Here is a 26,845-nt window from a genome sequence, read left to right as displayed (position 1 = left end):
TCGGGAGCGAGCCTGGTTTGTTTTGCGAAATGTTTGCCGAGTGAGCCGTTCGCTAAGCGAGGCATCACTGTGCTAGCTTTGTTTTCAGCTATCCTTGAATTACTCCATCTTGGGCACATAATTACCTATGCTAATTAGAATCATCTCATCTACTCAAAAGCTTGCAATATCATATCCGACTTCTTCCATTTCAAACCTTATATCCGTATCCGTCTGCCCACAATGACCACACAAAGTTGGCAAAATGAGTGTGACAGTGTCGTCTTCGGCACTTAAGCCAGTTCTGCAATTCAGTACATTCTAAGTCTTGTCTCAGTATGTCTTCCAATTTGCCCATGACGAAAACTTACAGTTGGTGAAATCAGTGTGATGTACGTCACTTGGAAACTTACCTAGCTTTTCCGATTTGTCGCTTATTATAGCAAAACTGTTTCCTGTGGAACCACTCGGTTCCGGGAACTCCATGTGTTCTATGGACACTTACTGTGGAAACAAAGGTTTTATGGAACAGCAGGTTCCATACAGAGTGTCCATTGAGCAGAAAAGGACGACACTTTTAAACTGGGCTGTCACCAGAGTTGCCCTAATCACGTTTGAGACGAATGGTCATCAATGCCACCGAGCAGATAGCAACTTGTATGTGCCACATCTGTCCCAGGACATAAAATATGATGCAGCAATATGTCAAACATATACATGTACTTTTATTTACAGTTGCTCACACCTGAGAGCGCTTTAAAACAGGCATACTTTGTGCGTTCGCAGCTATGCATCATTCTTTCAGCTGCATTGAATATGATGTACAAAAGAAACATTCAAAGGGAACTTAGTGAGGTCGACTCTGACAGCCTTGCTTGCTTCACGTACTTCAAACAGCACTGCTGGCTCAGTTCATACTAGCGCGCTATGTTAAGTGAACAAACGAACAAGGTGAATATTTAACACATGAACTATGAACATGAATCACATAGTGTCAAAAAAGTGACACGTGGGTTTTTTGCCCCTCACAAGTAATATGCATAAATGTCAGTGAAGACACAGCAGTAGATTCCATCCATAAAAGAAAAATTCATTGTAAAATGTAACAACCAGTAAATGAGTCTTTTCTTTTTACAGCCTGGTGCTTTACACAGAAAGACGTCAGTGCTATTTTCAATAAATTGCTTGCTTGTTTCTCACAAGTGCATGTTTTTGGGGGGGAGAAAGAGAGGGGAGTCGGTAAAAAAAAACAAAAAAAATCTTCCTGCCAGCCATACATCACAAGTCAAGTAGACATTGTAGGTCTAGTAAAAATTCCTAAAGCTGCAAACAATCAGTTATCACACATCATAGGTAGATCCTTCGCAGGTCACTGGCACTAGTTATGGAATTGCACTGGGGACACAGCTTCTTTGCACCCTGCAATGAAAAGGTACACATAAATAAAAGGAAATTAAGAAATTGAATACTAAAAGGAATTGAAATAGAATCTCAGTGCCACTGTTAACAGCCGTAACCGTTATTGTGACAACTCCTATTTATGGCTCGATGCCAGGCAGAAAAATGGCCTCTGCTACAGTTGACTTCCTACAGTTGACCCGCTGGATAATTCGATCTATTTCGGCAGACCCAACAGGGTTGACCCTGTCAGTACTGGCGCAATAGACAATCATCCAGCAGGTCGAATTAAACAAGACGCAGAATAAAATGACAGAACACACCGCTGATTCATTTCGAAGTATGTGCCCGATTCTAACATGCTTCAAATATTAAAATTTCGTTATACTGAAATTCAATCTTTTATGCAAATGAGTAGAGTCACCAATAAATTTTTCTTACGTGATAAGGGTCACAAAACTTTCTGAATTATTGGGCAATTGGCAAAAGCGAATTTGAATGAGAAATAAAAATAATTTGGTTCAATTTGAGAGGTGGCAACGCCAGATACGGTTTCATGTCGTGTTGACTGTAGCTTTACATCGGCAGTACAAAGCGAACTCAGCCACGCTTTCGCATCCGCTTTGCCCCCGCAGCTGATAGTTTCGCCTGCAGTGGGACACAATCAAAGCACTGGCCGCGGGGAGCGAATGCTTAGTCTGCCTCCCACTTCAAAGAGTCTCCGAAACTCGAGATTACGCAACCTCCGGTACTAAACAGTGCGAGAAAACAGCGCACATGATGCCACGTCATCTTGGAACACCCACTGTTTGCACTCGCAGCAGATTACCACTAAAACAGCGCGCGCGTGGGCTGCGTATGTGCTCTGCCACGTTGACGGCCATGTGCAGCCACGGCTGCGCAAGAAAACGGAGACGTGCACCAACCTTCCCGCCACTCCCTTGTGTGCGCTTACCGTGAGCTCTCTTCCCTCCCCTCTTGCTGACACTGGAACACTGCACTCAACAAGCCACCCTCCTCCTCGGCTCACCCTCGCATGCTCTCACTCGCACCTAAAGCACACAGTGCGTGGGGTGGCGTGCAATATGATGTTATCGCATTTGGACTTTGTATGGAACATGACGCTGCTACGCTTCGGCAGTCGCTCTCGGTGGTGCGGTGCACGCTTAGAGAGGTGCATTCGTAAGCAGCCGCATGTAAATTAAACCATTTGACCATCTGCATCCGCGGAAGTTTCCGCTCATTGTCTTCGGTACTCCTTCGCGGCAGCAGTGAAATTTGTTGTATTGAAATCGCGTATTAACACACTTCATTATATTGAGGTTCGAAATACGTGGTTTTCTACGGCCAAGAAGTTATTAAACGTTGAATACTTCACTATATCGAGAATTTCGTTGTATCAAAGTACAGTGGAATCTCGATGATATGATCTTCATGGGAACCAGGAAAATAAAGCGTATCATCCGAAAATTGCATCATCCAACATATTATGCCGAAAAACGTATTATGCAGATTCGTATCAACGAGATTCCACTCTAGTTATATTAAGGTTTAACTGTATATACTTTGCATACTATGAACTGTGTGCGCTCAGGTTTTTAGAGAAACTTCTTTCTTGCACATCTCTTGCAACAACCTTGGCTTAACTCTTTCCATACTGCACCCATTGGGCATCGTTAGACCGCTATCGATGGTTTGAAACGCCGCTTTCGAGACCTTCCGCACCGCTCACAGACACACTGCGCTATCAGATTCAAAGGAGGAGAACTTATTTTAGTTTTCTAAGCAGTATGCTTTTTTCCTATGAGGTGGTGATTTATGAACGCGCTCCGAAGTTTCGCGATCGTCAAAGTAGAAAGCAAAAATGACTGCCTGCTATCAATGGTTTGAAACGCTGCTTTTTCGAGACCTTCCGTGCCGCTCACGGACACCCTGCGCCATCAGATGTGAAAGAGGAGAGCTGTATTTTTATTTTCTAAGCAGTTCGCTTTTTTTCCCGCCAAGCGATAATTTTTTTTACGCACTCTGAAGTTTCACGATCGTCAAAAGTAGGAAGCAAAAATGGCCGCCCCCAAGAGCGACACGCACGCTTCGAGAGATCACAGATCTCATGATTCCGCTGCGTCTGAGGATGCTTCTTTTTTCGTCGGACTTTGACTTTGAAGTCCCGGGACATGGTAGGGAAAGAGTTCAGAGTATTGACACAGCATTTATCACTTGTTTTTATTTTTGTTGTTGTTGATTGTAGGCTGGAACCCTTTAAACCTTAGAAATGACACTGCCAGGGAGCAGAGTGCGTTCAATTATACTTGCTTCTATGAACCTGTTTCAGTTTTGGTACACAGGTGACGGATGCATCGTGATGTCGTGAAACACCGGCTCATTGTGTTTCTGTGGTCGCTGTGGGCACCACACACCAGCACAGTCTTCATACCTAGCCTTATTGCTACACATGTCAGCAGGTTTTCCTCTGTCACAACATGACGATAAAGTTGAGGGAACCAAGCACCACATTTCGAGGTCAACTTTAGTATCAAATTTAAATACTCTGTATAAGTGTTGTGTTGAAAGCGTCTGGTAGCTCCTACAACTTTGGAAATGTGCATGGCCCTGCGTTCTCTAACATGGAGCAGCAGGAGGACTTACCAGTGTCTTGAGCCAGCACTCTTGGCAGTGAACATGCCAGCAGACAACAGACACCACAGGGTTTTCGTAAGGATCCTGGGAACATGTAAACGGTTTGGATGGGCATTAGTACAACATGCACTCTTCTAGCATACATTGCAAGTCATTAAAGGAACACCTGAGAGAAACAGTAAATCAGTTTACCTTGATTAAATTTGTTGAAATTTTTTTTTTAAATTTCACGATGATAGCATGACGTCATATATTTTAAGGTATATTTTTTCCTTATGAAGGCTATTGGGCTCCGTAAAAGTACTCGAAACTTGCTAAGTTCATTCTCTGACTCTCTTAGAATATGAATGTAGTCCATCTTTACTGACAAAATTTTAACTAGACTCAAGCAGACGCCTTCAAGATACATGATGTTGTATGCGAAATGGAGTGTGAACTTCAAGGCAGTGTCACCACTGGTATTTCATGCTAGCGTCTTTTCTGAATTACCAAGCTTCCTCTCACGGTAGGAGTGTTTTCTATCTTTTTTTTTCCGGAAGGGTAATTTATTGATACAAATCAAATAATTTATTTCTTCAGTGTCCCTTTAACTGCAAAAGCCCATGGATGGTTAGAGATAACAGTGTAACCATAATAGTGTACCATAACTCAAGCCGTAACTTTCTTAACCTTTATGGCAGTATCACATGTACCAACCAGCTCAACCATGCTCCAAGTTTCTACCATTTTCACAGTTTTTTTGAAAAGTGAAATTTTAACTTCTTTTGAACTTTTGAACTTTTGAATTTGAAATTTTAACTTCTTGAGCACAAAGCACCTGTCCTTGCATCAAATGCCAATGGTCTCATGCCTGTTCTTGGTAGCACATATTTAAAGAATGCACGAATCCTCTGTGATACTATAAACCACCATCCGTGATTTTTTTTACATCTCTTTTACATTGCAGTAACCAATCGTACACGTCATATGGGAGTTCAGCACCCGTCCCCTAAAATCACACTACTGATGGCCACACTAACCTCAAGACTTGAAAGAAAAGAAAAATCACTTTGTAAAAAGACCCGTTGTAAATTATTTGCAAACTGCCAAGTCCTGCATTGCAGTAACGAAAAGTAACTGCATATGCGTGTTTTAAACAAAACAAAATTCAACTTCTGATGCATGTACCATTCAGAAAAACAACAGCAAATATAGGTGTGCCCTTTTTTGAATTACTTGTTTTCAGAGATGTCTAGCATTCATTTAAAACTTCAATTTTAGCTTCACCCAGCTAGACCGACACAGACAGATCGCGGTCATAATTCACAGCCAAAGCAGACAGGTGAAACATGATGTGCTAGTTGGTTGATCCTAACGCTTGTTTATTAATTTCACAAGCCGCAAAAAAAGACAACACATAAGCATGAACAAGAAGAAAGTTCAAGCACAGTAGCTTTTTTCATATTAAAGCACAGCAGCTTTTTTCGTATTCCTTATGTACTGTTGTTGTTGTTGTGTTGTCCTTTTACCGGCTTGCCAAATTAGTAAGCAATTGCCAAATGAGACAAATCCACACCAGTTCCTTTACAGCCTTAAACTTTGCAGTGATTACTGCAGCACATTCTCAAATTTGTGCGGCTATCTCAAGGTAATATAGAATTGACAAAGATACCCTTAAAAATAGGAAACAGCATCATAGCCACACAGTTCAATTTAGCAACTATTGACCGCGCTCGTAATCACCGTTGAGGAGTTGTATCTCGACTTGGAGGGCACACATTTGCCCAATAAACAGCTTCCTTTCAAAATCCTCAATCACCTGCCTGCCCACTAGCCGGCGCCCTTAACGGCCATGTGACATATACTAGGTGTGCCAGCTAACACTGAGCAGGTTAAAAGCCTTCTCTGCGAATCAAACTAACTGTTTTATGCTAGCAATCCCCTGAAGAAGGCTCCAGCATTTTTGTGTAATTTAGCATTCATTAATTATCAAACTTTAAATCATTAACTTCACTTCATGCCACTGTGTCACTACAAGGTTTGTATAGTATTTCCCTGTGCATGTGTGTTGAGCAGGTGATTCGATAATTTTTTTGCGAAAAACAAATGTGACATGACTGACTGCATGCCAAATTAATATTTAATTGCTTTTTCATTAAAAACACTCACTAGAAAATGCACAGAGGACCATCTTTCCAGTTTGATTTTCTTTCCATGCATTCGGAGCACCTTAGACTAAACTTTTGTAACTTTGACATGTTTATTGACAGTCTATTGTAATCTGCGACTGAAGGGGTCTTAAAGTGAAAATGACTATTATACAGTACTTCGGAGAAGCAGAGGGTGCACAAATGTAGGTCCCCGAGTAACCCAGCGAGGTGGCAGTTTAAGGGTTCAACCCCCCACAACTCCATCCGATTTGATAGACAGATTTTATTGATAGGAAAGAGAGACAGGGCGACCTAAGCTAGTGTGCTCTTCTCTGCTACTCTGTACTGCGGAAGAGTGAAGGGGAGTGAAAGTACTGGGATGGATGGTAATGATAAGAGGAGTGGCGACTATACTCACCATACAAATGAGGCACTTGGTCACAGCTTGGTTCTCTTCCTGCAGCTGCCGCAGTCGTTCCCGCAGTGAGTTCACCACTTGAGACATCGACCCCTTGGGCAGGTCCAGGTCGGTTCTTTTAGCCTCCTCAACGCTGTGCGCCAACACAAAACCCGCTTTTAGTACTACATCGAGCTTAGCACGGACACCTGCACATGCTGGACGCTGTTTGCATACACCAAACGTGGTGCAACAGATTTTTTTCTTTCAGCCGTTTTTCTGTGACAAAATGTTGACGCGGGCATCTCTCGCAGTGCCTTAGAGTTACCGTATATGATGCCAAAAGGAGCAGAGTTGCGCGTCGGCTTTCCGCACGCCGCTCACGCTTCCATTCGCCAAGTGCCATCAAATGGTTCGAAAAGCAGCCATGCAGTGCAGAGAAGCTGCCACTAAGCGACAGCTAAGCAATTATGATGGTGACAATTGCTAGTGGCATCCCCTTTGAATTGGAACGGCCTGTGTGAGATGCACGTGTTGCCGATTCATAATCTAGCATTCTTGCTATCTCTGCTCGATCTTCTAAAGTTACCTATGCCTCTGACAATCGCGTCTTTATCCCTTCACTGCTGCTTTTTTAAACGACATTGGCACCACCTCCTGGCCACACCTTCAGCCCCTCAATGCCCAGACTTCTGCTGCCAAAATTGGTCTTTTTAAAAATCTTTTTGTGTGTTCAGTGACAAATAAGCTTCATTTGTAAACAAGCATTTTTGATTGTCTAAGGTGGAGTGGTTGGGACGTGTACTTACAAAGCTGGTGTTGAGCCCTGCCTGGATCCTGTAAGCCTGAAGAGTGAATTTCCCTCACAACCACGGGGGAAGACGCCCGCATGACCAAAAAGCTCCACTCCCTTTCAACGCATTTAAGAGTAGCTTTAAATGTAAAGGGCATGTTTCAAACACCACCCATTCCAGTTTGGCTTTCGTACTCGACTCTAGTATGCGTGTCGCATTTTCGTGAATCCCCCCTCCCATCTAAAAATAGCTGCACACTAGTATAGAGTACAGTATTCTTCACACTTGGATATTCTGACTTTCCATTTTTTCCCTTTTCCTTTTATTTTTCTGCTTATTGCTCATGTAATTATCTAATTGATTGTAATATTGTCAATAATTTCATCTGCTTGTTCAATTGTGTTTTTCTAGCTTGCTCTCTCCCCACTTATGCAATGGTTTTGACTGGAGCACTTAGGGGCATATTAGTAATCAATGGTGATGATGCATAATTCTTCTAAACTATTACAGAGAGTGTGGAATAACTACAGCTTCAACTAGGTGGCCGAGTGAACTAGTTCAAAATTGACTACAAGTCTGAGGAGACCCATTAATTAACAACAAAAGATCAGAACCTCGTTTACTTACCCCCCCCCCCCCCGCCCCACCCCATAAAGTTAAATTCCATGCATCATTTTATAGGCTTCATTAATGAATAATGCACCACTCACCCATCTGACGTAGGCTTCTCCACTGCTAGTCAGTCATGAAAAAAAAGAAAGAAGAACCAAGAATGTTACAAGCTCACGAATGGAGGGCTCACGACAAAACAGAGTTCGTAATCAAAAGAAAATAAGCTTTTTCATCTGACTAATTAGTATTCATGATTCAGCCTCCACTTGCAAAATACCGATTATTGAAGCTGAAGGCTGGTCAAGTTGGTGTGCATTCATCTTTGCCCTTTAGGTGCCGTGCCTGAGGTAATTCGTGAATGTGAAACGTCTGTATGGTATTTTATGTATTTTATAGCAAGGTTTGTTTTTATAGGGCAGATGACGCAACACATCTTATCAACTGTTAGTGTTGTTCACATCTCTTGTTTTGTAACATGGCATACATGGCAATAAGGTATTTTTTAACGGTGCAAACATTAAAAAAAAAAAAAAACATTTTGTGAGCTCCGATTTCAATGACCTTGATGTTGATCACAAGGTGTCTACAAGGGCCAATAACAACAACGAAAAGGCCATATTGTCCAGGGAAAACTAATTATTGCAATTAAATTTATCGATTCAATACCTAGTAAAGTCAAGCTTTGTTCAAATATTCAGATTAATGATAACTGATGGAGACACATGGTGACTAGAGAACTGTGTTCTTGCACTGCCACTGCTGCAGTTGACGCACATTTCCAGCTTAGTCTCGAACGTATATGCAGATGCTAAAGGGCTTATAACATTACCGTTAAATCTTTATTTTGATAACGTACATGCCTGTGTGCTCGAAAGCGTCCAGAGTGTGTAAACAGACTGCTTATTTGCACCCAATGATCCATTCATGCTTTCAATTTCGTAACACGCACTGTAACGACAGAAACTAGCCAATGTACTGAACACAAGGACGAGACCATTGTCTTAAATTAATAGTGAAAGAGGCTGTTCATTATGCGAGAACTATGCAGAAAATATTCAGTATCCGATTCAATGCTGCTTCTGCCACTGTTTGATTCACATTTGATTGAATCAAACAAATTACAATTCGTACACTGCTTGACACTCTATGCTCCCTGTTGTATGAGTGGAATATTATTTGACTCGCATGTTGACAGCAGCATTGTCTACAGATCGGAATGTTTTTTTTTTAATGTGTTCAGAAAGCCTTTTAGTGCGCCCTTAAAATTTCAAACGATCTCGATTCCGGAGAAATTGAGTGCATTTAGAATAGGCAGCAAGACCCACCGAATGTCTCATCTACCGGCCATCTAAAAAGCCACATTGATACTCCAAAGTTCGACACGAAACAACAGCGAATCAGCAGGTCCAAGCAAGACTGACCTAACTTGAAGGCGTTCGCGCCCGGTTCCGTGAAAAAAGATGATAAAGAAAGAAGAGAGAGAGAAAAAAAAAAAAAATATCGTGCACAAGATCGTGGCCCCTTCGAAGGATGCTTTACCTCGCGCAACCTGGCTGTGCGGCAAAGCGACACCAACGCAACTTGTTTACAGATAATTGTGAATGAAAGAAAGAAAGAAAGGAAAGAAAGAAAGAAAGAAAGACTGCAGGGTAGCTTTAACACAGCAACAATAACAAAAAAGCCATCACAATGCCGAAAACAGCATTTTTTGGGGAAAAAATTGAAACGCTATACACTGCTTTGAACGAACCTCCATATAACGAATTCCTGGATATAACGAAGTTTTTCCATTCCCTGCAGTTACTCCATAGAAGCACATGTATTTGAGACCCCTACGTAACGAAGTGGCAGCGGGAGACCCCTTCGAAATAAGGAATTTTCCCCGCCAACAACCTAGAGATTTCGCCCCAAATTTTGTCATTTTTGCGCCAGCAGCAACCGGAAGCACCTTCGCCGCGACGGAATGCGAAGCGAGCGCACGTGTGCGAGGCGGGCCTGCATCCCTCGACCTGGCGATCTTGGCGCCGCGGGCGTGACCTTTCCCCCTCCCTTCATTCAAACCTGATCCTGCCGCTTGCTGCAGCTGGCCTAGCCCGCCAAGCCGGCACTCTCCTTTTCCAGTTGATGTTGCCGACGCGCTGGCAGACGCTGTGACACATCCCACGCGATGAGCGCGGACACGCGCTGTCAAACGTCGGCGTGTGGAAGCGCCGCTGCAGAAGCGAGCGAAGTGACCTTCGTGCTGTTGTCTATCGCTTCAACGCAAACTGAGCGCCGAGAACACACAGCACGCACAAAACTAAGAGCATAGCCTCTACGAGCCGCCGACGCACCTACACTGCCTAGACTCTGCCCCAACGCAGATCGCTTTCAAGATACGGCCCGCGCGCCGCCGCGCAGTTCGCAGTTGATGCCAGAGTACAGTACAACGCCGCCCGCTATCCCTCAATTGATGCTTCGCTTTTTTGGGCGAAGCTGCGACATTTTTTCACTCGCACATACAGCATACGGCGCGCGGCGACGCCCTTGGACTTTATACGGAACGTCTATGAACCAAAACCAATTTTAGGGCCACAACGCGTCATAGACACCATCTTTGGATAGCAAATACAGATCTCGAGGACCATATTTTTGCTGGCGGAAACCGAAAATACGTCATAGTTGTCGCCCCCGGCACTTTGGGCGGCCAATGCCATCGTCAAGCCACAAAGCCAAGCGACATGAAAAGTCAAAATGGCCGCTCGGGCCGGCGCGGGGTGACAGTTCGCAACGTATGATGCGGGAACGGTCCCACAGTTGCGACGCAACAGCGGGGTTACCAATGCATTGGGTTCTATGGTAGCTGTGCCGGGACCGGCCGAAAACGACGTACCAGCCGAGAAAACGCAGCACGCGGGAACTTAACAGCGGGGTTCTACTGTAAAACTATACGACGCTATGACGCCATCGTGACGCTCGCTCTTGGTTTCCGATGCCTCGCGCTTGTGCGAAACGACACGCGTCCACGCATCCAGTACCTGGTGTGACATTCCAAGGATGAGTGCTTCGACGAAAACGGAAAACGGGTGCGCGTTACAATCGAGGACGCGTTAGAATCTAGTAAATACGGTAAGCGTTTCTTTTTCGAATTTTCGTGCCGAACCTGCACATAACAAAATCCTCTTTATAACGAAGTTTTTCGGGAATTTGTCAAGTTCGTTATATCCAGGTTTAACTGTATATGCTAATTTGTGCATATGAGTGACAGAATTCTTGTTAACAATACAACAATTGCGCGTAACCTGCGAACTAAAACACACGTCTAAAGTTGTAAAACGCCATTCTTTATTTTTTATTTATTTACAAATGTTTGGCAACTGTTGCAAGGAATTCGAAGCACTGAAACGAAATTCTGCTCGCTACAATATTTCGGATTTTTGCTTCCGCTACAAAATGCGACAACATTCATTCAAATCGGATCAGCGGTTCTCTAAATAAGGGCATTTCTGCGTTTCACAAGCGCTCGAATAGCGGGAAACCGAAGTTGGCCCCCGAGCTAAACTTCTTCTAAATACTCCCCCTTTTACCGAAACACTCGGGAAACGAATCTTTCGGCTACAGGTATCGTTTATTCGCCACGACAACGTCGTGCTTACCGGGGGCTTCCGGGCTTTGAATCGACGGGTTGTCGCCGCCTTCGTCCCTCCGTGGTGAGACGCTCGACCGAAAGGTGGCACCAGCAGCACTGCAAGCGGAGAGAAAATGAGGAGCCAACCTATGAGGGACCAGAAGAAAAAAAATGACGCAGTTTCGCCCGAAAGGCGAAGCATCAATTGCGATAGCAAATTAGCAGAGAGCTATTCGGAGTAGGGATAGTAGTTTTATCGGCTGCATATACTCGGACACATTCGCTTACTAACGGAATTAACAAGCGTGGTGTCAGCGCGCACAAGCAAACATGAATAGAGCACACTGAATGACCGCAGACAACGACTGTCAAAACGTTGGCAGCAAGCGCAGCCGCCGCAGTGGGCGAAGGTTCGCGCGGTCTATCGCTTCAACGGAAACTGAGCGGCGCATGCACGGCGCATACAAAGGTCAGAGCCGTGTGGAGATAACAGGCGGTGCGGGCGACCGCCACAGCCGCGGGCAAAGTACGAGCGCAGTTGTTGGCAGAGTAGAAGTTGCGCCCCCCCCCCCCTCCCTCCCGCGCTGCCTTCCCGCTTTCCTTCTTCCGCGTGCGAGACTGACTCGCCAGTTCCCCTTGCGCCCGGTTGTAAGATACGCATTTGGTACCGCCGCACAGCGTCGCCCCACCCTCCCTCCCATACCCCCACGGCCTTTCGCGCGACGGAAGGGGCCGTGGGGGCGGAGTTTTTTTTTTTTTTCACCCACCGCAGATTACCTCCAATAAATGGCGCTCGGCCACACGGACAGCTATACGCAGACACGCCGGGCTACAGGAGCAGACTCGGAGACGCGCGCTTTATCAGATTAGCGCGCACTCCCCCCCTTTGCGCGCGCTTGATCACGTGACCCGCAGGAGGACGGTGAGCATCAAGCCACCATCCTTCTCGGCTCCCCCTCGCACGCTTCCCTCGCACCCATAGCATACGGCGCGCGGGGCTCGATCTTATCGCACTTTAGACTATATACGGAACCTCAAAGGACGCCGACGGCGAAATTTCGCTTGGAGTATATGCATAACTGTTATCGCAACAAAAATGACTAACTGATCAAGAGATGATACCATATCTATCACACCTAACGTTCTGCTGCCAATCAAAGCGTAGCTCCATGTCGTCTGATACATCGTTTAGGCCTGCGTTGCGGTGACGCACGGCAGACGACACGAAGCCACAACTCCAAGAATCACTGCGCCTGCGCAGGTTTGCTTCGATGCACGGTCGGGCTCGCTGTAACGGCACTGCGCGTACTGCGCGAAGCGCGGTCATGTGACCGCGCGTTCGCGCTGTGCGATCAAAGCAGCACCAGTCCGGTTCAAGGTCTGTTCGGCGATCGATATGCGTTATAAGCGAATTATTATTTAACTATAGTCCAACTCAGAGGCGACATCCGCATAAACTATGAAGTCCAACAAGGCATAACGTACCAAAACGCCCGCAAGGCAAGCTCGCATCGTTACTGAAGACGCCCGATCACTACGAACTCTGGGAGCGCCGCCTGAGTCGGAATACATGTACTTGTCACCTACCGTGGTGGTGTGGTGGCTTTGGCGATGCACTGCTAAGCCTGAGGGTGCGTGATGAAGTCTGGCTTCGGTATTTCGACGCAAAATGCGAAATGCAAAAACGCCCGTCTCCCAGCCCAGGTGGTGAAAATTGGTCCGGAGCCCCCCCCCCCCCCCCCCCTCCCCCACTACCGCGTGCCTCACAATCATACCCTGGTTTTGGCACGTAAAACCCCAGAATATGGTCTCTCCCTTTTATTATTCTTTTTTAAAATACGAGTCCCCGAATATGTGCCGCGTACCGAAGGCGGCGTTGTACGCAATATTCCCAACTCAAGTGTTTTTCTTTATTTCGTTCACTGCTGGCGGACGACTTATTACACCAACACATTGCCTCACTTCGGGCTCGTTCTGGGAACCTGCAGATGCGGTTGGAATACGTTCACAAAAGTTATCGGACAAGACAACAAAAGTTAAGGCACGGAGTGAACAAAGAATAACACGGTTTGTAGGAGGGAGATGAAAGAAGGGATGGGGGAGAGAGTAAAGCGATCGCAACAAGTGCCACGCAGCAGGTCGGGACACTTCAGTCGACAACCAACCCCTCGAAAACATCACCCTCCGTGGGCGCCCACTCACACATGTGCACACGACACAGAAGCAGTTAAGGCCACACTCCGGTAGGCGGGACACCGACACCGGAAGTCCTCGGCAGCACCGCGCGACCGGTCACTACCGGAAGCGGTGTTGGCCGTGTATCTTGAAGGTGTTTGACCCGAAGTGGACAAGGAACGCGCTGGTGACAGTCCCGTCCCCTCTTATCGAAAACAAATACGAAAACAAACGAGGCTGACTTCCACTACGGCGCAGAACGCTCCGCTCTCAGCATCGAACGAAATGAAATGTAAAGGCGATCGACGATGACAAAAGGGAGCCCACGTTTCACGAATTTACGATGCGTAGGGAGTGCTCACTCATTGTCAAGTACTCGATGGTCGAGACAGGTGCGCCCTTAGCATTAAAAGCCCACGTAAGTTCACAGCCGCCAACACTACGTCACAGTAAGCAGCGCATGCGCGTGTTTGGATTCACGCCCGCCTTGAACGACACCCGACGTTTCGCACCCTCCAGGGCCTTTCTTTTGGCCGCGGCTGTTGAGACCTTGAGACCGGTTCAAACTGAGCTCGACTGCTGCGAACGGGCGCGAGCCGTTAGCTTGTCAGCCAGCCGGTAACGAATGCCCGATGCATGTTTCGGAGTATACGCAATCGCCCATTGTACGGTACTTATCCTTCCGTGAAGCTTCCGCTGAAGTCGGCGTCACCCGATCTGCGGCGGACAGCGCTCTAAAGGCAGTTCGGGGTTACGTAAATCTGTCCCACAGTAACAACCCGTGTTGCTTCAGATTCAGTTTTTGAAAATTCTGCGCTCGCTACTAATTATGGGGTTTTACGTGCCAAAACAACGATCTGATTGTGACTTTCATGCCGAAAATGCTCTGTCACGCTGATAAACGCGCATGCCGTTCGCGACCCTGGAAGAGGTGGGGAGCAGCGTTTAAGAGAGGAAAGGCAAGCAATTGAGACAGATGACGACTACAATGTTGAGGTTAAAAAGATACGCCCCAAAAGCGTGTAAACGCCTTTTACGGTACAATGGAGGGAGCCCTTCTACTTGCTCTTGATTGGCTGATGCGCCCCACAGTTCTACAATCCTCGGTTGTCCTTTTTTTTTTTTTCTCTCGCTCAAGCGGAATTAACAAAACATTTAAAGCGGCACAATCACGCAGGATGAACAAAGAGAGAGAGAGAGAGGGAGAGAGAGAGCACTACGCTGCACACGCTAGCACAACGCGAAAGACGAAGCACGTAACTGACACACTAATACAACGCGCAAGACAAAGCACGTAACTGAATCGTCACCGAGTCAAATCAGCGCGTACAGCGCGTCGTAATTGCAGCCTCCGCGATCAACTTCAGAAACATTTTCAGAGCTAATTACGGAGGCCACGCTCCGCTGTGCTGAGTACGGTGAACGCCACCTAGGTGGCGTTGGTAGTGCTTCTTGATGCCAGCGTCCCTTCGAATGCTGGCATCGAGGCGTCGTAGTGCTGAGACCACCGAAGCGTTCACTGTCGGTGCGCGTTAGTGTCATAATGCAGTACTTCTCTTTTCTGCTCGTAGGCGGCGGCACCGCCCCGAGCAAGAGCGCGGGTACACGGAGGAGTGTTAGATATATAAGGCGCGTCTGTGTAGCTCTCTGCAAATGCGTTTGTGGCGCAATGGGTTAAACGCTCGGCGATCTATCGTCGCGGACCGAGAGGTCGAGAAGGTGGTCGGAGAACAAGAAATCACGGGTTTCCCACGCGATGGCGGAGTTATAATCGTTTTGTTATCCTGCGTAAAACGCATCAAGAAAGAGAAAAAAAAATGGGGAAGAAAACTCTCAACGCGCATTAAAGAGCCCCGTTTGTTGTGCATCGATAAATCGAAGAAAATGCTCGAGACAAAGAAAAAAAAAAAGAAAGGGCGAAGAAGCAAGAGTGAGAGGCACGGGGCACCGAGTATACACCTCGCGCGCACCGCGTCTGCGCTATCTGTCGAAACAGTTTAAATCCCCAGCGCCCACTTCCACCTTTCTTCCCCCCCTCGGGTTAAGGAGCTAGCCTTTACATGAAAGTGCCGCCTCCCCCCCCCCCCCCCCCCCCCCCTTTCCTTCTCCCGAAGCAGAAGAGAAGAAAAGAAACTGAGCTACGGCGGGAGAGAGAGATCTCGCTGGCTGTCGTCCACGGCTGCTCTCCGGGCGCCGTCACCACTACAATGCACTGCCGCTTGCTTGTGCACACAAAGGCAAGGTGACACGCACACACACAGCGAACGATTCTGCGCTTGCGTGCGTGAGTGCCGCCCTCTAAATGTCGCAGTTTAGGGACAGATTCGCCAAACATTTGCCCCAGCGGCGAGGGAGACCGGAAGGACGCTTCGGTCGGTTGCCCCGGGGCGCCGTTACAAAGTGGCTTCCTTCCGGGTGGTGCACTCGACAAGGGACGCGGCGCTAACCGCGCTAGGCTGCACGCCACGCGAGACTCCCGAGGACGGCCTCTTGGCCTCTTCCTTGTTTTTTTATTTATTTTGTCCACACTTCGGAGCCGGCGTGCGCGTTTCACTGACGTCTGCGAGTGCCGATTTACTAGTGTGCCCGGGGAGGGCGCCGACGTGAAAGAGAACACACACCTCATCGACATTCAAGCACCAATTACTGCGGCGTACATGCCAACCTTAAAGTGCGCAAAATGCTGCAATCCACGCGAAAAAGAAAATGCTAAAGTATACTGAAAACCGTTTGGTTATATTTCGACATGTTCATTGTTTATTAAACATTGGTTAACTTTGTTCTGTAGGGGCATTGAGAACAAGCTCACTGGTGATAGTATCAGCAAGAATGACCTACGCCACAGACACGGAGAAGGGTTTAGGAAGTTCATTCACGAGATATTCACATAACGGCAGCAGAAACTTCATTTGCCTTATCCGAAAAATTGGTCGACTTGTATTCATTAGAAATCAATTTCGCTCTATAAGTGATTCAAAAGAAAAATTATCTAGCATTATTGGTGTCAATACACCAATCATAAGCAAGCTCAAAATACTGGGCATACACATATGCTACTGAAGGGTTGTGAGTGGGAACGTCACATGCCGATACATGCTAGCTGGTTGTGGCGTCCAGTGAAATGTCAGGTGGTACTTTTTCTTTTCAATTCACTGTAAAATAAATCGAGGAGATTCGAACGTCTGTACTGCAAATCAGGAGCTCCCTGGTAGAAGTGATCATGATGTAAGAGGTGGTATGGCTCCATAACTGATTCGCGATAATATTGACTTTGCCGTATTCGATGCCGAGGGCCGCATCAAAGCACTGTAGATTAAGGCTCTGCTGAAAAAATGCGCGTCGTTTACATTGGAGGCACGCAGGCCTCCAGATGCACTAGTGCAAGTAGTTTCAAGCCCTTGGAGCTTTATGGACCATAGTTTGCATCATGCTCATATCTTACTGTAGGGGGCCAGGCATTAATTTTCCCCGAATTGATTGAAGCTGTTATAACACCTGGAACCACGTAAGCCTCTCGTTCTGAACAGTTACTGGAGCTCTCTTTATGCTACAGCTTAACACAGATGGTTAACTAAATTTATCTTTTTTACGAGGATCCGCACTAGCACTTCGTCTAAGGTAACCTTTTCTTCATAGATGCAAAGAAAAAAAAATAGGAGGGAGCCTCTCGACCCCCTCGAAATATACCTCAATTTGTTTATTTGTATACCCGCCGAGGACTAGAAATTCTTGGTTGCCTCATCACTATCTGACCGTGCTTTCCACCTTTGTTCGAGCCTTATAGGCGTAAGGCAGAGTTGATCTCTGGACCTCGCCACTAACGGCAGCCAGTGTCAACTGCTAAGGGAGAAAGAATGCCATGCCTCAGCGCCCACCTGCCAAGCGTTGCCAAAGAAACACAAGAGCACTGCCATCTCCTATGCACGCGGTGGGAACGCAGCTTCGGACAGAATGTTTAATGATTACAACATTTGGGTGGCACCAGTCCCTTCCAGCAAGTCACACGTTCAATACGTTCACATGGTGGGTGTGAAGGACCCCCTCGAAAAATTTAACTGCTCTGGTGTTCAGTGCAAAGTCTCGCACAAACAATGCGATGCAGCCTACACTGGCAAACTTGTAAACGTCAAAAATCACCTGGAGTGGCGTCAATACAAGATCGTGAAAGGAAACTTTGTTTCCAATGCATTATTATAATAAATCAATTTTGCTCCACACGTGACGCAAGAGAAAGATGGTAAAATTATTGGTGTCATAACAGCAATCATAAGCGAGCTGAGCCTTGAGTAAACAGGCCATTCCATAGACAGGGACTTGGCGCCCATTATCGCTACAGAAAAATTATTACCAACACAGTAACTGCTGGAATCATTGCATATTGAAACGACGCGCCAATCTTATAATAAGCAGGTCATGTGCTACTCTGACTGCACACTGCACCATCTTTACCCATGCTTAACCAAACAGTCCTTGCTATTAACTGTAAACAAAGGGCTCATAAGAACCCTAAATTGCCAAATTTTATTCCTTTTATTTGAACATTTTGGCTAGTCTGTTTTATTTATCCATGGATCTTAATAAGGTTAGATAAGGTATTTCATAAGGTTTATCACAAAAACTTTCCATAAAAATGAAATTCATATTTAAGAATGGTGGTCTAACACACGGTTTTCTTTTTCTTTTCATGCTTGTGAGCAGTAAGTGTGTCCAGGTAGAGAGGTAAAAAGCCTTGGTTTTCATTTGTATCACCTGGGGTACCTCAGGATAGTGTTTGCAGCACCCATCTGTTGCTTCTATTGATTAATGATTTCCCAAACGACACGGACGTGCCAATCAACCTGTTTAAATGATTGCATTCTATATAACATAGAAGCAAATAATGACCAAGCCGTGCCAAGCTGTAACTTGCAGAGGATCAAGAAATGGCATGATGACTGGCAAATGGAGCTAAATCCCATTAAGACTAGTTCTTGACTGCTTCGAAAAACAATACCTTCGTAGACTACTCCTACAGCATAGAAAATTATGAACTAAAAATATATTAATAAAAAAATGAAAAAAGTTGATAAAAAGAATCTTTCAAGGACAAGTACCAAGGTCTGTAATTTACTCCAAATGTTCAATGAAATTACTATATAGATTATGCACACTCTAAGGATAACAGAATGTTTTCGAGCCTCAGACTCGAATACATTCTCACCCAAGCCAGAATAAATTTCTTCACTTCCAAAACACTAGTTAGACCAATTGCCGAGTACGCCAACATTGCCTGAGATCTGTACACAGGAACCAACAGCTCTAAAATAAAGAACGCCATCGTCTTACTCCAAGGTTCATCTTGAACAAATGTCACTCTGACTCCTCTTCTCAGCTCCTGGTAAGAGTTGATCTTTCCTTACAACCTAGAACTAAACATGACAGGCTGAACTATATCTACATTATCCTTCATAATGTCTGTATCAGTTGGACAGGTTGTTTTGAGGTTCATCAAAATGATACCTCTACACACTGCCGCTGCCAAAAACACAATGCCAAGAACTTGACTTTAGACAGTGAGTGCGGCCAACTTGACTGTAGACAGTCAGTGCAGGCATCCTATGGCCGCACCGACTGTCTAAATTCAAGTTTTTCACCCTTAAAATTACGAGTGGAACTCACTATTTTATGCTGCTGTATCATTCACATCAGTCAGCGCATTTATATCAATAGTATTATGGCATTCTAGCTCGTTTAAATAAGAAATGCAATTATGCATTGATTCTTGGTACCACTGTTATTCTTTTTCTTGGTCATAACCCTTAGTACTTGTGCTTGAAAGATTCTTCATTTCAATTTTTACATTGTTTGCCTCGCTGCTGTTGTCATGGCTTTTCTTGATGCTTACCGTCTTTATTTTTCTGATGTACGTCGTTATCCAAGCAGATATGACATACCATTTTGAGTTGGCATGATCGTTGGTGCTACTGTTGTTGTATACATGCATTGTTATTAACCCCCTGAAAAAGCACTGTACAGAGCTAACAGCATTCGCAACTAAACAAATAAATAAACTTAACTAGTCTCAGTGGATCCTTTCAAAACCCACGACATTGCGTGGAGCTGGCGCAGGTACTTCAACGCACCGAGTTTCCTGCTAAAATTACTAGAGGAAATTCTGGTGCTGCGATTGTTGAACTACCATTACAAGGATTCAGTTCAGTATACGGATTTGTCTTACCTTCATGCTTAGGCTTGTGATATTATTTTCTATGCTTTATCTGCCTTTACCAGCTTAAATTTCGTTGAATCCTATTTTTCTAAATGCTGAAGACAATAGGGAGTTTCAGTTTGTCCGTAAACTTCTTAACATACGTGGATTGCAGGGTTCCCGGAGCTGTGAACTGCAGTAGCACAGCTGGTAGCAACATCTTGTGGCGTGCTCACTAACTACAGTCGAACCTCAACATAACAAAGATGTACCTTCAGCAAAAGAACTTCACTATATCGCAAATTTCATTAATTCGAGGTTTCGTTATTTCAATGGAACTGAGATTGGGAAATAAAAATAGTTCCGTTACACTGCGAATTTCATTTAATTGAGGTTTGACTGACCAATGCTTGAGAAATTTTTGAGCCGCGTCAGCATTATATAAAAAAAAAAAAGAAACGCAGAAAGACTGCAAATTATAGATTATGCTGCTACCAACGCTTTACACCAGCAGTGAAGCACAATATTTAGGTTACTGCAATATTAGTTTTGCATGCTCTCTGGTCATACACTGCATCACCAGATGTCACCGCCAGCGTTGTTCCTGGTAGTAACAATAAGATTGTGTACATGCATAACCATTACAAACTGTTGTAATAATACAACAGTTTGTACTGTTCTATAAAAGTTCTAAAAATTAACTATTCAGTTTTTGGCTCCCTTAGAATGCAATGCAGTCTATTTTCACTGAGAAGAAAAAAAAATTAACTAGGCCCAAGCAGACACAATCAATATCCATGATGCCACTGTGAGCTGGTGCAGGTACTTACAGGCAGTGGCACCATCTGGCTTTTGTTTTTACCTCTTTTCTACATTATAAAGTCTTCTCTCGTGGTAACAGAAGCTTTTTTAAAGACTTGGGCTACCTAAACGCGAAAAACTTTGTATGTCTATCACTCGATTCAACCGCCCGGCCAAAACCAACCAAACTACTAGCACTGGTGGCACGGGGTCATACAAGTCAACATTACACAGCGCAAAGGAAACCTCAGGCCTATCTGAGGCAAACTATACGTACACAACCGTGATCCACAGCGTTCATTTAATTAAGAATGCACATTGGACTAGTTTTTATGACAGTAAATAAAAAATCAACACGTTAGAAATGGTGTCAAAGAGACGCTACGCGTTAAAAACACGCCGACTGAAGCCGCGGCTCTGTAGCCGGCTTTAAGCCAACAGTAATAAAAGGTCCCAACAGATGGCGCGAGAGCAGGGCGAACGCGGGAAATCTGAATTGAATTCACCAAAACCTCCATTGCATCAATCATGGAAGGAGTGAGAGGGGAGGGGAAGAGTGTGAGGGGTGCAAGGGGGAGAAGAGAGGGTGTTACGTATCAGGGGGGCAGAAGACTATCGTCTTTCGACGTCATTTGGAGTGAAGCAAGCAGATATGCGGCCAATTTTTTAGTTGGGTAATTTACTCTAGAATGGTTCTGCTTATCTTTCTGTTTAATGCCCCTTTAACCTCAGCTAGAGCGTCACCTGCCCACGTCATCCCTAATTCGTACTGTGTTGTTTTCATTTCTTGATGTCGCTATCACTTAGCTTCCTACTGCTGTGTGGTCAGCAGCCTCCTTTCAAGATCCCTATTTAACCTTCAAGTTTAAGCTGGTGCATATTAGTATTGGCAGAACAGTGACTGTACATTAAGGTAGATAGAATAAATCTTTAGTGAGCCGCAACCTCCACACTTATGTGGGGTTGCCGCGTTAGGCAAATCCATTGTACTTTGCCACGTCTCCTATTCCTTCCTTACTTTCTTGCCGTTGAATTCTTCTTCAGAAGTTTCTCAGCAGGTTTCTGTTGCACCTGTTAGGAACGCTCGTGGGACAAAAAAAGGAAATCGGAAAATGAAATAAACAGAATGTGGCCAAACTCACGAGAGCACAGCCTGTCGCAGAAGCGTCCTTTCACGTTGTTCGGCAGGCTCGCTGCTTGCCAGGGGAATGAGGTCTGCCTCCGAAAACCTTGGCCAGAGTCAAGGGTGAACCGAAAGCATTGCAATGCGATGCTGGAATCTATGCCGGCATTTACATGAATGCGGCAAGTGGCACGTTGCATCTAATTTCTAGCACGTAAATATGTAAAAAATGACAATGCGTTAGGAAGGCAAATCCCAATAATACTGAACTGAGGGAGAGAGGCTGCTGCAGTGCGTTTTCCTCTATTCACCAGCAGAATGCAAATCACGGAAGACAGGTTCCGACTTGTTTCGGACATGGGAAGGTCGGCTACATGTGAACGCTGTAGCATACCCTAGTAAGAAATGCCTCATTGTTTCGTGCTGTTCTCACCGAGAAACAAAAAAGGAAGAATAAAAGACTGTACAGTCATGGTTATGCTGTGGCCAATGCTTTAAAGCAGACAAGTGAGCAGAACACAGCCTGTCACTCCAATAATGATTTTGTATGATCTGGTTGCACTTGATGTCACTAGATGGCACCACCCTTGCTGCTGCTCATATCTATGCCTCTGCCATTCCAATAATCTGCAAATGGTGATATACTTGCAGACAGGCTGAAATGCTTTAATAGAGGAATTTAGCTTGTAAGTATATGTGGTATCTTCATGACATATAAGCTGGGTTAGCGGAGACCAGGGAGACCGTAGCGTCGTCTTGTGATGCTTTTTCCAACCACACTTGTCATGTTTTTGTGTTATGCGGGTGGTCCTGTCTCGGGAACAAACAAACAAATGAACAAAAAGAAAAAAGGCTGCATGCAAACTGCCACCCATCTTACATCAGAAGCTGAGTGCAACACAGTTAGTCACTACAATAATATTGTCCTCGCTCATCAAACTCTAAGCCACAAGATGGCGCTAAAGACTCGAGCCACAAGAGCAAAGGACGATTAGAGTACTGGTGGAAAAAAGCAGGGAAAAGATGGATACGACCTGATCTCTTAAAGTTATAGGTAGCGGTACAAGGTAAATTTTGAAAAAAAAAAAAGAATAATGAGAGGCATACAAAAATGCTAGATAAAGAACATGTATAGTATACTTGATTAAATCAAGCAGGCTAGGTGACTATTTGTCGCCGCCCCGTTTCAAAGGGGATGCCAATAAATCACCATCATCATCATCACAAGACACTCCTCAGCGTCTCTGGAAACCTATTTCGCACCGGCCATAAAATTTTACCGACAAGCGGAAAGTATCTAACGAGAGTAACGCGCCAAATACTTCTTGTACCCGCATCATCAACACTTCGTTCACGAGACAAGGATACTGCGCTCTGCCGTAGGCGTCTCCGTCCACGTCTAGGACCACGTCCACGTCGTCTTCGTCGTTCGCAGCGCGGCAGGTGGTGGCGGCGGCGGCGGCTGCGGTGGCGCTGCTGCTGCTACTGCTGCCGCCGCTGGTGCCGGCCGTAACCCAGCCGGCAGCGCGGAACCCACCCTCGAGCAGCGACGTGGCTCTGAGGCGGCTCTGACCGGCCCACTCGTACTCGTCAAAGGACTCGCCCACGCCAAGACCGTCCACGTCCACGTCGTCGTCCTCGTCCATCAGGTCGTAGTCCTCTTGCTGCCGGCCGGGAAGACGCACAGACGTCACGTGGTGCGACACAGACGCGCGCGCGAGCACACACACGCAAACGTAGAAAGCAGAGACAAAATCGGCACGGAAAGCATTTTGCTGACAACAAACATAAGAACATACGTAGTTCGAACAATTACCACAAGAGAAAGTGGGAGGGGGCACTTCAGCACGCCCCTTATACAAGTGTCACACGGCTACATTCGGTAACGATCGAGCCGGAACCGTATCTAAATAATTGACCGAGGTTGGCTCCCTCCCGCTGATTGCGCAAAGGAGCTGATCGCCATCGAGAAATTCGACCCCGATAGGGTTCGATCGCGATCAACAGTGCGCCGAGTAACACCGGTATTATTGTCCGTATCTTTCCGATAGGTCATTACAATGCAGTGGAGTGGCAGACGATATTAAGCGAGAACGCTTCTTACGCTCTCAAACGCGAGTTACGCCGGGCACCTGGCACCATGGGCTTCGGCAGGGGGTGTGCAAAGGGGGCACTTGCCCCTCCACTCCTCCCCCCCCTCTGACAAAATCCTGCCCACATCCGTGCCTGCCACGGGCAAAATTCGGCAGCGCTTTCATACACCTGACGCGCGGACTGACTTAACGTCTCTCGTTTCAAACGACACCACCAAGCAAGATGGCGAGTCGGGGTAGTTGGTTAAAGTTCATGTTGAACAGACCACGGTGAGCGCCGGCACACAGACAATAGCAAACCACGAAGCGCGCGGCACACAGACAATGAAGACCACGAAGCGCGAATGCACCCAGCCAAAAGGTTACCGCAAAGCAGACAGGACAGCGCGCTTCTACTACTGCCACTCACTCTGTTCGACACCTCCAATGAATGCGCCCCTATTTCGCTCCTACATGTGGATATACGGACAAAATGGCGTTCTCAATCGACGAGTCTGGGAAGTCAGCTGCTGAATGTGTTTCACAATGCATACTCTCCCGCCCACGAGGATCGCAATACAAATATACGAGAGCGACACAACATAGGCTATAAAGGTCGCCGATTTATCTAACTGGGTCTTACCTCGTCAAGTTCAGAGGACGTATCCGAAGATTCATCACTAACATCGCTCGGAGAGTCACTGCTGCACGACTCGTCCATATTTGTTTACCGGATGGTTACTCTGGCTCGAGTCTTGTCTCGACTCGATTCAAGGAGGGTTGCAAGTCGTTGCGCCTGAGTGCAATACCGACAGGCATTGCGGGACGCGCGCGATGGAGACCGCGGCACGCAGTGCCTTTATTACTCTAGCAGGTCAGCTCATACATAGCGAATGCATGATTATCGACATAATCCGAAGAGCCGCGACAAAAGAAAGGCGACTGAAAGTTGGTGTGTTCGTAGTAGCCGCAGGAGTCACACAGTAATTATTGTATGAAACTCTATGGCAAGTGTAGCGGCAATCTCTGACGACAGGCGGGCAAGAAGCATATTGTTGACGACTCTACTAAACGAGAATGCGACTCGCAGGACCATTTATAACTCGTGGACACTCTTATGGGACGACCTGTGAACCGAATGCGCTGCAAGAGTATCCGTAATTTGTTCGGCTTCGTACATTTCATCTGCATCGCGTGCTGCGCGAAACGCGATACGGCATTATACGACTGCCTATCACCTCGTTTGAAGACTGGACTGCCCCACCAAACCCGACGTTCTCCCTCTGAGAGATTGCACGCGAGCCGGGCATCTATCGTAGCATGTGACACCGTTGCCTGAACCCCAACCCTATCTAATTTTAGGCCGTAGGGCCTTTTAACAAATATTTTTTTTTCATTAATTAATTTATGCCTACCAACGCGCGTAGCAAACCCTGACGACTACTTGCCTTCTACACGGTGCTGCGCGGCGTACTTAGTACGGCACATGTCCAGTGCAGTACAGTCTGATCGAAAAACGTGCGTTGTTTTCTTCAGATCGCATAAAAATGATTTTGCGCATACCGCTGCTCTGTTCTTATTAAAATTTTGCAGACATATTGCATTTTATGGTTACGATCATTCAATGTAACATTCGGCAAAGTTACTTGCATGGCTTTTATGGGGGGAAAGGTCGCAGCTTCGCACGAAAAACGCAGCATTTATAGATGGCAAAGTATGAGATGACTACAACAATTAGGTTCTTAGTTTTATCAGTCGCATAAACTGTGGAAGACATTCGCTTAATAATTAATTAGTATGTCGTCACCGAGCGCGGAGGCCAAACAGATCGCACTCGACGACCGAGAACACTCGCTGTTCTAGTTGGCGCGATTGAAGAGCGCAGACAGAGAAGGAAGCGAACGCTTCGTGCTGCCTCTCGCTTCAACGCGTCTCCGAAACTTGAGATTACGCGACCTCCAACGCTAGGCGCGCGGGAAGACATCGAACGTGAATCCACCAGACATCTCGGCTCGTCCAGTCTTTGCAACCGCCGCTGGTTAGATAGAGCGCGGGCTGCGCAGGCAGCCAGCGCCGCGACGGCCGGGCTAGAGGAGGAGGAAGGAAAAAACTGAGGGGCCCTGACGTCACTCTTTGTGAAGCCAAGGAGGTTTAAATAAAACTTGCTTAAACCTCCTTGTGTGAAGCCAAGTGACGCCGGAAGTTGGCGTTACTCCGCCATCTTGTCGTGGGAGATTATCCTCTCTTGTTTACATTTCTCGCGAAACCACGCCGCGCTGCGCGCAACCGGTCTACTCGGGCGCACGCAGCGATCGTAAACCGATAGATGTAATCGCGATGCGTCATCGCATTACCGTTGTTGAGGTCATATTGAAGAAAGTTCCTAATGAACTTCGCAAATTCGACCGTGCGGTCGAATTCAAACGAGCTCGTGCTGTCGCGAGTATTGCGAGAAACAAGTACCAGGCGGCCGTGATCTACCATTAAAGCGGAACTTCCGGTTTCTCTTTAGTGACCCTTTAAAGGGGCCCCGAACCACTTTTTATCTAAGTGGAGAAATGCATTTGAAGTTACATTAGGCTGTTTCAGAAATACTTTGCCGCAAAAAGTACATCAATGCGTTCAGCAGAAGCACAATTATTGGCAGTCAAACATCACGTTTGCGGCGCTTCCGCTCTTTTTCCAATGCCTTGCACAGAGAAGGCTACGGCGGAGGGGGGGGGGGGGGGGGGGGGCAAAACAAACGGCCTACTGAACGTCACCGTGGCGCGCAGTTCAAATTTGCATTTTGGATGTTCACGTAGACGCCACTACCGATATTGGCGCCTACGACGCGCCAAACGGTGTTCTCTCAGCGAGCCGCAGTGCGCTCAGTCGTGGTGTTGGCTCAGCCAGCGGGCTTTAGCGTCATCTCGCGGCGTCCGCGGTATCTAC

At 46.3% G+C, this 26,845-nt stretch overlaps 1 protein-coding gene across 3 annotated transcripts in view; it reads right to left on the bottom strand.

Annotated features, from left to right (window-relative positions):
* Window positions 1–684: 684 nt before the first annotated feature.
* LOC119433353 (E3 ubiquitin-protein ligase Rnf220) overlaps window positions 685–26,845 on the bottom strand; it is a 65,203-nt gene continuing 39,042 nt past the window's right edge. For 2 of the 3 annotated variants that reach the window (XM_037700510.2, XM_037700511.2), the window contains exons 6-12: window positions 23,208–23,503; window positions 21,859–21,945; window positions 11,582–11,670; window positions 8,045–8,069; window positions 6,562–6,694; window positions 4,024–4,098; window positions 685–1,398 (exon numbers count right to left, since the gene is read on the bottom strand). In XM_037700510.2, the coding sequence (XP_037556438.1) occupies window positions 1,327–1,398; window positions 4,024–4,098; window positions 6,562–6,694; window positions 8,045–8,069; window positions 11,582–11,670; window positions 21,859–21,945; window positions 23,208–23,503 (777 nt within the window). In that variant the 3' untranslated portion in view covers window positions 685–1,326. The remainder of the gene's footprint in view (window positions 1,399–4,023; window positions 4,099–6,561; window positions 6,695–8,044; window positions 8,070–11,581; window positions 11,671–21,858; window positions 21,946–23,207; window positions 23,504–26,845) is intronic. The other variant, XM_037700512.2, reaches the window with a different exon arrangement.

Source organism: Dermacentor silvarum, chromosome 11, assembly GCF_013339745.2.
Source record: "Dermacentor silvarum isolate Dsil-2018 chromosome 11, BIME_Dsil_1.4, whole genome shotgun sequence".
NCBI lineage: Eukaryota > Metazoa > Arthropoda > Arachnida > Ixodida > Ixodidae > Dermacentor > Dermacentor silvarum.
Note: the sequence above shows the minus strand (reverse complement) of the source record. Positions and strands in the feature narration are given on the sequence as shown.